This window comes from Euleptes europaea, chromosome 13 (genome assembly GCF_029931775.1).
Source record: "Euleptes europaea isolate rEulEur1 chromosome 13, rEulEur1.hap1, whole genome shotgun sequence".
In the NCBI taxonomy this organism is placed as follows: domain Eukaryota; kingdom Metazoa; phylum Chordata; class Lepidosauria; order Squamata; family Sphaerodactylidae; genus Euleptes; species Euleptes europaea.
Genome location: NC_079324.1, coordinates 45,790,642 through 45,807,565, shown reverse-complemented (window position 1 = coordinate 45,807,565; position 16,924 = coordinate 45,790,642). Strand labels below are relative to the sequence as shown.

At 46.4% G+C, this 16,924-nt stretch overlaps 1 protein-coding gene across 1 annotated transcript in view; it reads left to right on the top strand.

Moving 5' to 3' along the window:
• Positions 1 to 10,816, top strand: part of TBC1D10A (TBC1 domain family member 10A) — a 40,422-nt gene extending 29,606 nt beyond the window's left edge. The window contains exons 5-9 of the mRNA XM_056859602.1: positions 1,254 to 1,368; positions 4,004 to 4,069; positions 6,047 to 6,236; positions 8,450 to 8,604; positions 10,408 to 10,816. Coding sequence (XP_056715580.1) covers positions 1,254 to 1,368; positions 4,004 to 4,069; positions 6,047 to 6,236; positions 8,450 to 8,604; positions 10,408 to 10,800 — 919 coding nt within the window. The 3' untranslated portion in view covers positions 10,801 to 10,816. The remainder of the gene's footprint in view (positions 1 to 1,253; positions 1,369 to 4,003; positions 4,070 to 6,046; positions 6,237 to 8,449; positions 8,605 to 10,407) is intronic.
• Positions 10,817 to 16,924: the final 6,108 nt, after the last annotated feature.

Here is a 16,924-nt window from a genome sequence, read left to right as displayed (position 1 = left end):
CTTGGCAGAAAATGTCCTTTAACCTGCCCTGTGCATAAAGAGCGGCAGGTCTGTACATGTCTGAGAATGTGGGGGGGGGGGGTAGTATGCATAAGAACACAATTTTTCTCACCACTTAGGGAATGAATGGGCATGGTCTGCTGTCTTCCCGGTTGCATTTACATAGGTGTCTTGCTTCATTTGAGTCTCAAACTGCAGGGCTTTTTTTGAGGGGGAGTATCTACATAACCTTGTCACCAGTTGTCTCCCAATCATTCACTTCCATACTTTCCCCTGCTTTGTTCTACTCTTTTCAAAACTTGCTTAGGTCCAATGTTTCTGGAAAGATTGAGGTCCAAAATAGATTTGCCCACTGTGTGGGTTGGGAATGTACTGATTTTTGTTCATCCCCTACCTACATCAATTTCATTTTCCCTTGTGCCTGTCATTGCCCCCCCCCCACACACACACACACACATACCACTGATGGACTTTTTACAGGCTTAAAAAAGGTGGCATATTATTGACGTAGTGTTATTACACTATACTGCTATAGCTACTACTATATCTACTAGTGGAAATTGTGTTAAACATTGAAAGTATGTATAGTATTAAACCAACAGTTATTTATGTTTTGAATATATACACTTATATATTTTATTATAGGTACCACTATTTTGTCATATACCTTCAGTATATTTGATAGCTATAATCCCTATTATTGCACTTGTTATTTCTACCTTGTTTGGTGCTGGCTCATTGTTGGTGTTTTTTACATCTTGTAAAATGCTTTGGTGGGGCCTGGTTGGGAAGTTTGAGTGCAAATATATGTACTTCAGTAAATGCACTGAGGCTGCTAACGGGGTGGACGTTAGGAGACTTGGTCACCCCTGGATGGAAGAGGACTAAATACGTAGGAAGATGTCCACTACCAGCCCATGTCCTGGTCAGATACAAAAGGGGGGAGCATGGGAAAATGATGAGGAAAGAGATCTCAACCTTAGTTGCATGAAGTCCAGATATCTGACTATCTCAAATACAGCTGTGGGGCTAGGCAGTCATCTCCCCCCACCACCACTACAGGTATAAGCCCTCTGCAGGTGAGGGAGCAGGATCTTACATCATGTCCACTAAATCCTGGCAGAGTAAGCAGGAAGAGATCGGGTACTGAGACTAGGAGCAGATGTAATCTGGTCAAGTCCTGCAGCATCTTGGCACTAGTACTTTATAATGAGAGCCAGTGTGGTTTGAATGTTGTGTTTTCTTTGTGGCAGGCAACAAGACCTGTTCCGTGTCCTGAAGGCCTACACGCTGTACCGGCCGGAGGAGGGCTACTGCCAGGCTCAGGCTCCGATTGCTGCCGTCTTGCTGATGCATATGCCTGCAGAGGTAGGTGAGAACTCTGTCCTGCAGCTGTGTGGGGACCCCTGGGTTTTTGAACCTCAGACGTCCCTTGGAAGCTGGGAAGGAGGCTGGAATCTCTCAGTGGTGATCTGGGGACGCTGTACTCTTGTCCAGGCCCCGTTCAATTGGGAGAGATTTCCCACCCATTATGGTCACAGTCCGGGCTTATTGTTTACGTTTGCTAAAATGCAGAGAGATGCTGGAGACCTGCCACTAGTAGGTAGAGCTCATTTATGGAGCACATGCGTTGTATGAGGAAAGTCCCAGATTAAGTCCTGGTATCTGTTGTTAAAAAATCTCTGCTACCAGGGCTGGGACAAGCTCATGCGTGAGACCCATAGAACTGCAGCCAGTCACAATAGATAGAACAGGATTAGATGCACCTCTGGTCTGATTTGGTATAAGGCAGCTTCATGTTTGTGCATGTAGTGCATGTGAACTACATCTTCAGGTCTCCCCATTATAGAGAGCCAGCGTGGTGTAGTGGTTAAGAGCAGTGGTTTGGAGTGGTGGAGTCTGATCTGGAGAACAGAGTTTGATTCCCCACTCCTCCACATGAGCGGCAGAGGCTAATCTGGTGAACTGGATTTGTTTCCCCACTCCTACACAGCTTGGTGACCTTGGGCTAGTCACAGCTCTGTCAGTCCCGCCTACCTCACTGGATGTCTGTTGTGGGGAGGGGAAGGGAAGGTGATTGTAAGCCGGTTTGATTCTTCCTTAAGTGGTAGAGAAAGTCAGCATATAAAAACCAGCTCTTCTTCCTCTTCTTCTGTGCGCTGAAATGTGACTGCTCATGGTTGCCTCAGGGCATTACTTGTTGAATTTGCTGGACACGGGCGTTCTATCTGCTGTCATAAAATATCTCCTTGGTAGGCAGCTAGTATACGTTTTCTTGTTAGCCCTAGCAGTGTTACCTTTGTAAAGCTGACTTTTTTCACCAAGGCTATAGGACCTTCCTTAAGGTGGGGCCTTTGAGACCACTCTACATACTCTTCCCTCATCATATTTTGCTCTGTAAGGGGAGATCATTCTCCGAGTTGCGTTACTTGGAAATAAGTTCCACTAACTTTAATGTAGCAGGCTTCCACGTTAATTTATGCTGAAGCTAAGTGGTTCTGGTCAGTAGTTGGATGGGAGATCTCTTAGGGACACTTATGCCCCCTGAATTTCCATGATGGAAGAAAAGCAGAATAATAAAGGTCACAATGTTTTTACCAGTATTGGATCCAGGTGTAAGCTGTACAAAAAGTGCCAGAGTTGTATCGGGAGTTGGAAAGATCCCAATCGTGCAGTGATTCCAATACGGTTGTTCCCATCTGTTCTTGAGTTTCGAGTCCTTTTTGGTAGCTCTTTCTATGAGCCGTGTTTCTTTCTCAATCCTTTACTTAAACTGTTCCTGAGTGCTGTGTTTGTGTTCCTCAGCCAGCCGAGTCCTTATATGCCCTCTTTATCTGGGCGCCGTCTTCAGAGGATGTCTGAACTGCAACCCTTACCTGGGCTTGGCCGGTGGTTGTATTGAATGCGCTGGGTGGAGCTCCCAGAGAATGGGCAGAATATCTGGTGCATAGAGACAGTCCTACAAAGCAAGCTGAAGTGGTTCCCTGTGCATTTCTTATGTGCCAGGGTGTGGTTAAAATAGCTCCAGCTGTGTGTAGAGCCGGTTTTTCATTAATGGGTGCAGCTCCCCAATATATGTATATATACACATGTGACAGTCCTGAGGCTTCATGCTGTTGCCTGATTGGAAGTATGTTCCTTGCAAGAAAACAAATATCTATAATGTCTCTGGGGAACTGTATAGAAGGAAAAATCCGTCTGTTACAGCTTTTACTGAAGAAGTGAGCTGTGGCTCACGAAAGCCTCATACCCTGCCAGAAATTGTGTTAGTCTTTAAGGTGCTACTAGACTCTTGCTCTTTTCTGCAGCTTTTACTGTTGAGGGGATGGGAAGAAACTGGGGTTTGTAGATGCGTTTTGTTCCTGTTTGCTGAGATTTCAGTGCACCAAGTTCTTGGAACTGTCACACTTCTGAGCATCAGATACAATCTGGGCAGGCAGTGGGAAGAATCATTGGCCATTTTTGCATGGTCAATTTTGATGCTCCCTCAAAGCTCTTTTTTTAAAATGTGACTTTAAAAATGCCTATTCACAGTCCCGATGCAAAAGGAGAAATTCCACACACACCCCACTCGCCTGCTCCTTTGTTCCTGTTTGTATAGCCATTAGCATGTGCACAGCTAAACCGCCACTGTTATTTTGCATGGTTCCTTCAGGGGGATTCTTCGCAGCAAACACCAAAGGTCGCATTAAATGGGCTCTTTAGTAATGCGAAGCAGGTATGCGTCGGCTTCGCAGTCACTTCCAGAATGACGGTTCAGCGTGAAAAATTTGGGGCAATTCAGCCTGGAACTTGCTGCTAATTACCATGCAAAAATGGCCATTATGAACCATTTTGATTCCAGTTGTTAGAGTAGCTTCTGTAAGAGTTTCTCCATTTGTTTCTCTTTCCTGGAAGAAGAAACATGTCTGCACAACAATCGCCATAAATGCACAATCCAACCACGCTGCTTCGTTCAGTTCCTTCTCATACAGTGACTTCCATCTCTTCCTCCTCCTTTCAGCAAGCTTTCTGGTGCCTTGTGCAGATCTGCGAGAAGTATCTTCCTGGCTACTACAGCGAGAAGTTGGTAAGTGACCGGAACTCAAGGATGTTGAGTCACGGGGGCTCTTTCTTTTCCTTTAGGATAGGCTGTAAATACTCTTTCTCTGTGGACTGGGAATGAAATTCTTTTGGTGATGGGCCTCTTACAACTGGCATTTACAGAGAGGTCTTGGAGATGTGGGGCCCCCAAGCCCTGCTTCAAAAAAAAATTCTTCAAAATTTGTATCCTGCCTTTCTACCCTTACAAGGATGACCAAGGTGGCTAACAATGTAAAACATGCATGATAAAACCACACTTTAAAACCATTAAAATCATCACTCCCAACACACATCATTAAAACAATTAAAAACAGAGTGAATATACAGACAGAAAAACACAGCCCTGATCTCCTTGTCTGTAATGTGGAGCAAGGAAAGGAATTAAAGGGAGATCTTTGCCTGTAGCTGCTACAGTGACTGACAGCAGCTAAGATATGCATTAAGTGATAAAATTGTATTGATGGGCCAAGAGCTGCAGCTCTTTAATGATCAGCCGTGTACTTCATGTATTCTAACTCCAACGTGGGCAGAACTGTGTGATCTATTTTTATTGAAATCTCTCATCCATTGATATGTATAAAATTTGCAAAGTCAACAGTGAAGACATATATTCTTAAGCAGAAGTAAAGACACTGAATGAATTTAAGTGATATAGACAATAAGAATGTAAGTGGCCTGCTCAGTCACACCAAGGCCCACAGTTCTATCAAAGAATCCCTGAGGAAAGCTTTCAAGCAGTTTGTTCCTTGTTTGTGAGAGAGAAAGAGAGAGAACTGGAATTTTAACCTATCCTGCCCCTGAAAGCAGTAATTTAGTTGGTGAACCAATCCAGCACCAGATCCTAATTTCTGGCTGCCAAGACCAAATGATCATGAGCAAAATAAACTCGCTTTTCTCCCTGATTTAACTGGGTGGAGGAGGGAGTGATCCTTCTGTCTCAAGCACATTCCTTCAGTAATGAGGGCAAAAGAGCCACAGATCATACGGGAGCCTATGATCATGACAAAAAATCCCCCTGGTGACTCGCAGCTCCACCAGTTGCTTAAGCTGCCTGCCAGCCTGCTCAGTCCCCCTCTACTGCTTCAGAGTCTGAGCCATGTGCCCCTGGACAAGCACGGTGGGTGAAACTGGGAGAAAGAAGGTACTCTCCACAGTTGACTGTAGTAGGCAGAGCTGTTATCAAGAACCGGAATGGGGGTGCACCTGCTGAGGCCTACAGCTTGGAGTCGCCGGGTCCATCTCCAATCATGATAAATGCCTGGCCATAGTGAGGAAGCCAATCAAGAGGACTGTATGCCCTACTACCTCTGGTCATGCCCCCCCTCCAGGAAATGAGTGCCCTTCTCCACCTCGAAGCCCCCACAACATCTCAAGGGTCTCTGGGGTAATCTCTTTTTTGGGAAGAGTGCTGGAGGGAGCAAAGCCCTGGCTTTGGTGTTTCTTTTATACTCAGGGCCAAACTACACATTACATGGGATGAATCAGATTTGGGCAGTAGAAGTCATCCAAATTGTGCCACCATGACTATGGAAATAGAGAAAAAATTCTACTTCCTTCTCGATTATGTGAATAGTGGAGAGGCAACTCCACCTTGATAAAGGCAAGAGGTGAAGGGAATCCCCCCCTACATGCCGCTTTTATGAGGAATTTAGATCACGTTATCTCTCTCCCCTTTTAACATATAAGTCTAATGCCTCTGTGTCTGACATAATGGCTTTTTTATGAAGTGACAGGGATCCCAAGGCTACATTGTCAGTGGCAAGATTTATTTCAGTTCTTTTATCCCTCAAACATTAGATTTAAAATTACGCTGCTCAAGATCAAGGAGCTTCTAAGGGATAAAAGAAAGAAATCCCCCCTGCTGGAATAGGGCCTGGAAGCCAAAGAATCCCTGGCTGCCTTGCTGCCTCTCTCCCCGCCCCCCCTCCCAGCCTGACCAGTTTCCTTCCCCCTCTCCATGCAGGAGGCTATCCAGCTGGACGGGGAGATCCTCTTCTCACTGCTGAACAGGGTCTCACCTATGGCTTACAAACACCTGAGCAAGCAGAAGATCGACCCCATCCTGTACATGACAGAGTGGTTCATGTGTGCGTTCTCCAGGACCTTGCCGTGGAGCTCTGTGTTACGTGTCTGGGATATGTTTTTCTGTGAAGGTAGGGGCTGGCCCTTCTGCCTCTGGCTTGAACAAGTGTTGCTTAGTGGCTGTGAACAGATGGCTGTAATTGAAGAAATGCACGCAGGCTTCATCTGGAGGGCCCAACTCCAGGGACTTTGTGCTTTCAATTCCCCAGCAGTGCCAGGCAGGGAATTAGCCTCCGTTGGTGTCCACAAGGGAAGTGTTTGTGTCCCCTCAAGGCGCTTCCAATCCCAGGATCCGTATCCCCCTGGTGCTGTTGTGCTTCTCCTGTCCTTGGTCTGACTTAGCCCCCCATGGAAGCATGGGAAGTAGCTGATGCTCCCAAAGAAAGGTTGCCTTTGTCCTGGAATCCCTTTGCTGCATCTCACTGGCATCTCTGATTGCCACTTCAGGGTCAGGAAGCAATTTCCCTCCAGGCCAGATCAGCCAAGGATTCTGGCATTCTCCCCCCCCCCCCCATTTTCTGGGCATGGAGTAGGGGTCACTGGGGGTGTGGGGGGTAGGTAGCTATGAATTTCCTGCATTGTGCAGGGGGTTGGACCAAATGACCCGTGTGGTCCCTTTCACCTCTGTGATTCTATAATCCCATAATAACATCATGCTACAAACTCTTTGGGGACCTGATGAGTTGGAGAGAGGAATGCCATGGTCAGGGCCCTCCTGCCCTCCTCTCTAGCTCAATCTTTTGGAGTGTGTAAGTCCTCTGGCAGACCTAGCCTGACTCCGGCTTCTTTGTTCCCTGCTTGAGAGGAAAAGTCTTCTGCTCTCCATGCTGGTGACCTGTTGCTGCATCCTCTGGCTGGAGGGAGACGAAGCATAAGGGAAAGCTTCGCTGCTTCCCAGAAGCCCAGTGCAAGAAGGAGGAGGCAGGGCTTTTAATCAGGGGCCCAGAAGCTGCGGTGTTCCTTTCCCTGAAAGTGAGAGGGGCTGGCAATGTTCCTTCCCCCCCCCATTTTTCCCTGCTTTGTGAATGAGTCAGTGCAGCTGCAGAGTCCTTCCAAGGGGCCCCTCTGTGACTCTGACATCTGGAACTCTTCTGTGTCTTAAACCTTTTATCCTTGTAAAATAGGTTAGGCTGATAGCCTTCCTCTAGTAAGTGCTGGGGTGCTTCTCTGCTTAGCCAACAGCATGGTAAACCATTTGGTAGGTCATATAAGCACTGAGGCCCTTGTGACAGCAGATGTTGGACATGCTGCTGTTGATGCAGGATGTGGGAGTTCCTCCTCCATTTTGGGTTGGGGTGAGCCTTTCATGCCTAAAGGCTGCCACCTAGTGACAAGCATCGTATCTTCTCGTCTAACCTGGGATGTAAGACACATTTTAAAACATATTGAATTTATTTAGGTATTTATACCTCTTACCGTGCTCTCACTTGCTTAGCCCAGGACAGCCCGATCTCATCAGAGTTTGGAAGCTAAGCAGCGTCAGCCCTGGTTAGTATTTGGATGGCAGAGCACCAGTGAAGTCCAGGGTTGCAGTTCAGAGGTGGACAATGACAAACCACCTCTGAACTTCTCTGGCTTTGAAAACTATACAGGGTTTCCATAAGTTAGCTGTGACTTGATGGCAAAAAAAAAAAACCGAAACAATAACAAAATGAGGTAGGTTAGGCTGAGAGTGTGTGACGGGCCCAAGGTCACACAGCAAGCTTCCTTGGCAGAGTGGGGATTCAGGCCTGGTTCCCCTGGATACCAGTCTGATGCTTAGGGTTGCTTGGTCCTTCTTCGCCACCAGCAGGAGGTTTTTGGGGCAGAGCCTGAGGAGGACGGGGTTTGGGGAGGGGAGGGATTTCAATGCCATAGAGTCCAGTTGCCAAAGCGGCCATTTTCTCCAGGTGAACTGATCTCTATCAGCTGAAGACCAGTTGTAATATCAGGAGATCTCCAGCTAGTACCTAGAGGTTGGCAAACCTACTGATGCTGTAACCTCTGCATCTCAGGGCTCATTTTTTTTCTCCAACAGCCATGTGGAACAGAGTAGGTTGTGAGAGTGTGACTGGCTCAAGATTGGCTCTGATGAGTTTTGTCGCTGAACAAGAATTTAACCCAGGTCTTGAGCTGAAACTACAATTGGCCCATCTGTCCCACAATAACGGAATTTCTTCCCCCAAAGTTCGTTATAAATATTGTAATAGATTTATAAATGTCGTCCCAGTTGAGAAACTCCGGGCTGGCTGACTTGCGAATCGTCTCCTGCTCTACTTTGCCTCTGCCCCCTTTGCTCTTCCAGGGGTTAAGATCGTTTTCCGGGTGGGCCTCGTGCTGCTGAAACACACTCTGGGTTCTTCTGAGGAGCTCAAATCGTGTCAGGGGCAGTATGAGACTATGGAGCGGCTGCGGGCACTGAACCCCAAGATCATGCAGGAGGCCTTCCTTGTGCAAGAGGTAAAATGGGTGTGTGTGTGCAGCAGAGGGGCCATGGCTCAGTGGTAGAGCATCTGCTTGGCATGCAGAAGATCCCAGGTTCAATTCCCAGCATCTCCAGTTAAAGGGACCAGGCAAGTGGGTGATGTGAAAGACCTCCTCTGCCTGAGATCCTGGAGAGCCGCTGCCAGTCCAAGTAGACAATACTGACATTGATGGACCAAGGGTCTGATTCAGTATAAGGCAGCTTCATGTGTTCAAGTGCAGCTTGCTTCATTCACTGGTGCTCTCTGACCCATTAAGAATGGGAGTTGGCTGTTTCTGTCGATGTGTGTTGTCTTCTTTTAGGGCTGGGCTGCCAGCTTGAAGCACAGGCTTAATTAGTAACATTAAGCATTGGGTGACAGGGCTTCATTTTAATTGGCAAGGTCAAATCCACAACTCTGCAAATTTGGAGCATGCTGACTTTAAACTATTTTACATCTTGTGTGTTCTTGTATAGTAGGGAAGGAAAACGCAAGTGCTAAAATCCTTCTAACTGTGAGGTATTGGGCTGGAGATCTCTTTTTTTAAAATCCATATTGAGATTTTGGTGATATAAAGTTCAAAGACAGATGCTTCCAACATAATAGATAACAATATATTACAATATGAGATTAAAACATACAATTTAAAACCAATTATCCAATGTAAGTTAACAGATGACATCCTAACTCCATGACCTACCTCATAAAATAATTTTCCTCAATAGTGAGGATGGTCTAAGATGATTCTCAAGAGACCAACATTGACCCAGAGAATCCCACATTCTCTGGGGAATGGGAACAAAGAAGAGGAGAAAAGGACAGGGAGGAGGGGAAAATTTGCTTGGTTCAGTTCAATGCTTCCCTCTGCTGGCATTGCCTTTGCATAACAAGCATGCTAAAAATATTTGGTCAATGTTCACATGTGCCCTAGTTCTGAATACAAAGTAATAATAAACCTTTCCTGGTTGTCTCTGCACTACAAGATGGTTGTAGATTTTGGCTTAATTATTGTGCAGTATTAACCTGTGTTCCCAGGACAAAGACACAGTGAAGCCGTGCCCTGGGAAATATTTTGAAAAACAGCTTATGAATCTGCAAAGCTGCCTTACACAGGATCGGGCCACTGGTGCAGCTTGATCAATATTGTTGTCTTGGGTTGCCAATGGCTCTCAAGGATCTCAGGCAGAGAAGGGTCTTTCCCATCGCTTGCTGCCTTAATTCCTTTCGCTGGCGATATTAGAGAGTTAAACCGGCACTTTCTGGAGGCAAAGCACTTGGGTGGCTTTAACCCGCTTCATCCTTTAAAACACTCTTGTTTAATTTCAGATGTCTGTCATCTGAATTCCCTGAGTATAGTGCTGCTAGCTCATGCATTGTACACAGACACTGTGTGAATCAGGTCAATCTATGCGATTGCGGAATTTCTGCATTGGGAGGAGGAGTTGCTCTCTCTACAATGAAATACGAGAAAGCAGGAGTGTGGGGTAAAGCACGTTCACAAAAACAAGCGGTTCAAGAGTAGCAGTTCATACACTTCTTTGACCAAATCTGGTTGTTTGCTCTCTTCTCAGAGCAGCAGTCAAAGCCCGTGGTTTTCAAATGAAAGCAAGTGGGTCTGGATGTCTTGACTGGGCCTTGGGGCAAAAGCTGAACCAGTCGGTTTTGGGGGGAGCGAGGCAGAGGAAGAATAAATGCCCTTAAGTTTGAGGACATGGATATCCTGATCACATTATAGTGTACCTTGTTTTGGAGTTCCTTAGGGAAAGTACATTGGTTTTTTTTACTCCTACTCTTTCAGATCATAGAGTTGCCAGTGACTGAGCGCCACATAGAGCGAGAGCACCTTATCCAGCTGAAGAAATGGAAGGAGACCCACGGGGATTTGCAGTGCAAATCCCCTCCGCGTTTCCACGGCGCCAAAGCCATCAGTGACTCGGAGCCTTACCCCCGCAAGGCCTTGGAGCCCTCTCCCTCCATCATCCTCCCCCCTGACTCCGTGCCCTTGCCCAAGGGCCGCAAGAGCAAATTGCCAAAGGGAGACAAGAAACGGGACCGAGGAAAGGGCCACCTGGCCAACGGGCCCATCCCTGAAGAGAACGGGACTCAGAGTTCCCTGGAGCCGGAGCCCTCTTCCCTCCACCAGTCCAAGGAGAGCCTCAGTTCGCAGGAGAGCGAGGACACCTACCTGTAAACATGACGGCTGCACATTCCGGCCTCCTGGTCCAAAGCAGCTGGGTCTGAGTGGCCCCTGCAGCCAGGCTTCTCAGCCAAGGTAGTGGGTGGGTGACTGGGAAGTGGGGGGCAGGCAGTGCCTTGAGGGCCACTTGGGGGTAAGGTAAGCTAAGGGCTCCCATTCCACGGGTCTTAATTTTGTGCAGCTTTGCACCCCAGGGGCCAACAGGCAAGGGCCAAACAGGCTTTTGATATTTCGTTAGTAAGAGAGAACCTTGCGGCCGCCCCCTTCCATTGTCTTCACTGGTGGTAGTCCAGGGTTTGATCGGCATGAATCATGCAGATACAGCACTTTTTTTTTTTTGTTTGCCGCATACCCACCCTACCACCTTTGGAAGTCCTGCTTAGCCCAGTCCTGCTTAGCCCAGTCTGAATGGCGAGAGTATTTAATGCACATTCCACAAGGAATTCTGGGAACCGGCAGAGGTCGAATTGTGGGCCGTCTCCACTAACGGTAGGTCCGCTTCTCAGTTGGACAGACCACATCCATTCCTTGACCTCTGGGCTGGTTTGCCATTGAAGGTCCTTTAGTTAGAGGAATCAGGGCTGCTGATGGAACTCTTGTTCTTGCATTCCTATCCCGAGTCCAAGGGCAGCCGTGCTGCTCTCTGTTGCTGTTCTTATTCTCCTGGTACCACACAGGTGAGATTTCCTGCTGGCTCTTTTCTTCCTTTTTAGACTCTCCAGGTGAGCCAGTAATGCCCTTCCTTTGTCTTACCGGTATGTTTTATATTCCTTGCTCTTAGTTGGAATCCATCGGGCCTGGAGGCTCCTTCATTTCCTCAGCTACTTAGGCATTTCTGCCCTACACATAGGAATATTTGTGCTGTTTGATGTCTTCCTCCCTTATTTTTGCCAAAACAACCAATTAAGATCCTCGTCTCTTAGACAAGGAACCAGCTGGTTTATTTCAGCTGACGGCGGAGTTGAGAGAACGGATTAGCGGCACCGCTGTCTAGCCTGGCTTTCTTGCCTGAAGTCTTGAGTGAGCCCTGCTGTATTAGACTTCAGATGCTGGATCCATGAGCCCCGCACAGACCCGTTTCCTTTGTAAAAATAATTGTCGCAGGAATCTGATACGTGTACCACGTTACGGGTGATTTTTGAGTCGGGGCAAGGCATACTTGACGTAACCTTGGCTTCAACTCTACATCCGGTGCTAGATTTTCTCCAGAAATAGGACAGCCCATTTCTCCAGGATTTCTAGGATTTCTCCAGGAATAGGACAGCCCATTTATAGGACACTAATGTAACTTCCTTTGCCAATCCACTGCAAGGTTCTGCTCTTCCAGTCTTCAGAAGGCAGCAGCAGTATTGAGTTGACCCTCTCCCCCCCCCCCAAATCACATCCTTGATAAATGTAAATCCAAACCCTGACAGGCCGGAGGGAAACGACACCCCTTGTTGCAGCTTGTGAAGCTGTGCTTGTTAACTAAAGCTGCAGGCTGCTGAATGTAATGCTTTGCTGCAATCCACCTTCCCTCTAGCCCACTGCAGGCTCAGGTTAGGATTTCCCCGTTGTTTTTGCGATGGCAGCGGTAGCCAACATTTACATCCCAAATATATTGAGCGAAGTCTTGGGATCCTTTTTTGAGGTGTATTAAGGAGGCTCAGGGAGATTGGTTCTCCTCCTCCCCGGCCCCTGTTCATGGCTGGAATGAATATCCAGAACCGGGGTGGGGTACAGTATTGCTCGCTGTTGCGGTTTCTGACTGCTGCACTCTTGACACAGGGAACGAAAAGGAGGCGGGAGACTGTTCTTTCTCTACCTGTTGCCAGGTCGTGACTGACAGGTGGGGTGTCTGTGTTCAGGTTCTTTTTAAAAAGACAAATCAATAGCTGTAATAGTTTTGTACAAAAGGCGAAATAAACGAGAATTATGTAAGCAGCGTGTGGTTTCTGAATGGCCTGTCTTGAAGGGTTTTTACTGTCTTCTCAGTGAGGAGGCAGATGTTGGCTGAAGCCTAGCTAGCCTTGAACTGGTTCCTTTGAATAATTACAATTCTGTGGTTGAAGCGATGCCTTTTGTGACAACTACTCCCTGTGTGTGACCCTCCCTTGCTATCAAAGAATCCATCGTGAAGATTTCCTAATAATCTGTGTAGCACTACTAACTTCCCTCAGCATGTTTCTCCTTGGAGCATCCCTGGGATGAAAGTCACTGACTGACTTCTTTGCAGATATAGAACTTGAAGCAGCTCAGTTACTGTTATCAGTGACTAAATCTATAGGATTTATACCTCACTTGTTAGGAATAGCCACCCAAAGTGATGAGGCAATCTAATTGAATCATTTAGACTCTTTTTATTGCTAACCTCAGAATATTTAAACGTTACATTGTATGAAACATCCAACAAAATATTAACAGAATTTTAGCAGAATCTGATCAGTAAAAATTACAATAAAAATATAAAGTTCACATACCTCTGGATGGGCCATGCTGGGGAAAATTCTTTAGACAGACAGCATAGCAGCATAGTCTCAGCACCTCACAGAACACAGGAAGCTGCCTTATACTGAATCAGCCCTTGATCCACCAAAGTCAGTATTGTCTACCCAGACGGGCAGCGGCTTTCCAGGGTCTCAGGCAGAAGTCTTTCACATCACCTTCCTGCCTAGTCCCTTTAACTGGAGATGCCTGGGATTGAACCTGAGACCTTCTGCATGCCAAGCAGATGCTCTGCCACTGAGCCACGGCCCTCGCAAGATGCCCCTGTGGCAAGTGAATTTTTTAAAATAACCTTGCAAAGAAGTTTAAAGCTGTTTGTGGTGCAAGTCCGGAGCAATGGCATTGCCAAGGAGTTGGCCATTTTTCAGTGTAGATTCATAGTCTGGTTCCTTTGGGCCCTTAGGACAACCTACAGATTCAAACATAGAAACAAAAATTAAAGCAGTCACAACTTACCAACTCAAATTATGTTTTACTAAAACAGAACTGTAATAGTATAATGAACTGCCCATATTAACATCTGCCTCTTTCCTTCAGGCTGCTTAAAACAAGGCCTGCTTGTCAAGGGGTAACCTGTCCAGCTTTCTGTTGTCACTCTCCGTAGGTTGATAGATTGTCCTGCCTGACCCGGGAGGGAGGCCGTGGCTGGCTCCTGCCTTTGAGCAGATGCTTCCAGGTCTGACAACTTGAACTGCATTTATAACCTGCTTTTCTCCCCAGTCGGGGACCCAAATGGCGTCCAACATTCTCCCCTCCCGTTTTACCCTCAAAATGACCCTGTGAGGTAAATTAGATTGAGAGTGAGTGACTGGGCCAAAATCACCCGGCAAGCTTCTCCGGCAGAGGGGATTTGAACCTTGGGTCTCTCCGATCCACTACACCATGCTGTACACCAGGTTTAGGAAAGATCGCACCAAAGTGAGAGGGTACATGGAAGAATGCCATCATGCAGCTATTCCCTACAGCAGTACTGCAGTAGGAAATCCAAGGCAAAGCAAAACATCCCTAGAGAAGTAACCAAGGAGTGGCTGGCTCAGTACAAAAAGTTATTTCTTTAAGTGTTCATATGTGTTATTTATCTCGCTTTGCCAGTTGGCAGTGGGTCACACCTATTCTGATGGGATCTCTTATCCTTTTGGCCTTGCTCTGCAGCGCAATGCAACACATCTCTCTCTTAAATTCCTTGTGCTTCTGGCCTCGCTTGGTAATCACATACACCCCACCCTGCCTTTCTCTGTACTCATGCATACTATATTGGTCTTTTTGCCAGCTGTGGAGAACACTTCATGCATCTCCTAAAGTAGGCTGTGCCTCGCAAGAAAAGTTCACTAGGCTTCCAGGTGCTTTGTGATTTTCAGTCGCAAATGAGCCTTGCAAAGTCCAAGATGTAAGCTAAAAGCAAATACTGTTGATGGACTTTTCCATTGGCGAGATGGCCTTTGAGGTTCTTTGCAGCCTTGTGAGTCCTGAGCTATAGCTTTGCTGCAGCACATTTGTGGTGGAAAATTCCAGGTGTTAGACCTCGGTAGAGCTCAGCATGCATCTGTTGCCAGAAGCTTTGACACGGAAAACGGGTTAATGTTCAGAGCTGACAAACTAGATAGAATAGAAGGCTCTGGATACAAAGTGAAACGGGGTTACAGATACAACAGCAATTAAATTACAGCATAGTCAATAACTTAAAAAGCACTTACCTTCCAGTCTCAAAGCTTTACAGTTTGGGTTGCTAAGTCTCTAGTTACCCCAGTGAGAAAGAATTCAGTGTCTTTATGTTATTTTCTTAGTGTAATCAGTGGTCAGCTTTCAGTCGACCCCATGGTTTTTGTACCGGTGGTTTCTGAAACCCTGGGGTTTCTCATATGTTATCAAGAAGACAGGTCACCTTTCCTGAGGGAAAAATATATCTTAGCCTATGGCACTTCCCCTCTGAAGCCACAGTACTCTCATTTTGCAGTGGTGAGGCCCAGCAGCTTAGGAAGTTCTCCAGAATCTTCAGCAACATGTAGGAATTCTTTGGCAAGCCAACACAAAAATGGTCCTCAAAGGAAGAAAGTCTGCAAATGACTGCGGCGTTCTGTGTTGAGCGATTACGTTTGCTAACCAAATCTGCAGCATATGTTGTTCATTTGATAAAGAATTGTGTCACTCCCCCCCACCCAAGTTTTTTCTTAGATTTCCATTTGGCAACGGCTGGATGGGGGTGGGTGGGAAATAACTGCTACAGACAAGCCACTATGCAAGCAATTTTTTGCCCGCTGCAACAAGTTACTAGTGGGAATGTGGTCATCGGCATACTCAAGTGACATCTGTGTCAACTAATTTTGCTTCTCCTTTGTTCGCATGCTGCAGGCAGCTCCTGATTCATTTGCTCTCATTTGATGCCCTTCTCTTGTTGAGAATGGAAATTCCACAATTCAGAACAGGAGCAGATTCTGAAGCTAATATAGCTTAACAGCAAGCCAAGATGAGACTCCCACTATGCTGCCAATGTTCACTATTGTCACAGCTCACCAGATCTAAGCCAAGTAACCCAGGAGTTTAATGTCTGTAGAATGGTGTCCTACCAGGAAAGGTTCCACTAAGTGAATAGGTCAGTCTGGCCTGCTTGATTTCTCATATTTGTCTCCAGCCTTTCATCCAAGGAACTCAGGACTCAAATGGGATGATCCCATTTCCTGTACGGAAGTCCTATTAGGTTATACTGAAGGCGTGACTAGTGCTGCCATCTCCAGGTGGGGAAACTCCTGGAGATTTGGGGGTGTATCTTGAGGCGGGACCTCAGTAGGGAATAACTCCCTAGAGTTCACAACCAAAGCAGCCATTTTCTGTGGGGTACAGGTCTCTGTAGTCGACATCAGCTGTAATTTGGAAGATTTCCAGGACCAACGCAGGAGGCTGGCAACCCCTAGATGTGAGTGATCCTAAACAAAGGCTGTTACCGCACTTGTATTCCCAGCGATGTATTAAGAGTTTGAAAATGTTATAAAAAATACTGTTCGCACTTTGTAGGTATTCCCACCAATGTATTAAGAGTTTGAATACTGTTCGCACTTCGTTTGGCCCCTTTAGCTGTGAAGACGTCTTCCAACCATTTATTAGCCGTGGTATCCAAAAACCCTTTTAAAGCGATGTTTTTTACAACATTTTCAAACTCTTAATACATTGCTGGGAATACAAAGTGCAGTAACCCCCAAAGTTACTTTCCATGTTATGCTTATTTGCAGGGAGTGTTTGTTTTTTAAATGTGCAGGAACATGCCAAACCAGAGTCCCAAAACTGCATCCTAAAGTGGCGCAATCCATTCTTCCCCTTATTCTCTTTCATGTATGGGCCAGGGTTTGTTCTGACATGGTTGTAGACTGAATGCAAGATGATGACAGCAATCAAAAAGCAGAAAGTTAATCACAGAAAAGGATAACGCAAAAAAAGACATGAAAAACCAATAAGTAACTCCTCTTGGTTTGACCCCCTACACCAGCTGATTAATGATTGGCAGGAATTAGAGAACAAGACAAATCCAAGAATGTGGGCTAGGAGAAACTTTGTTCTCAGTGTCAACGTGGTGTTACCATGGTTACTACCTGAAAGCCAGGTCCTAGGAATAACCCTGCTGATTAGACCAAGGATCCAGCAT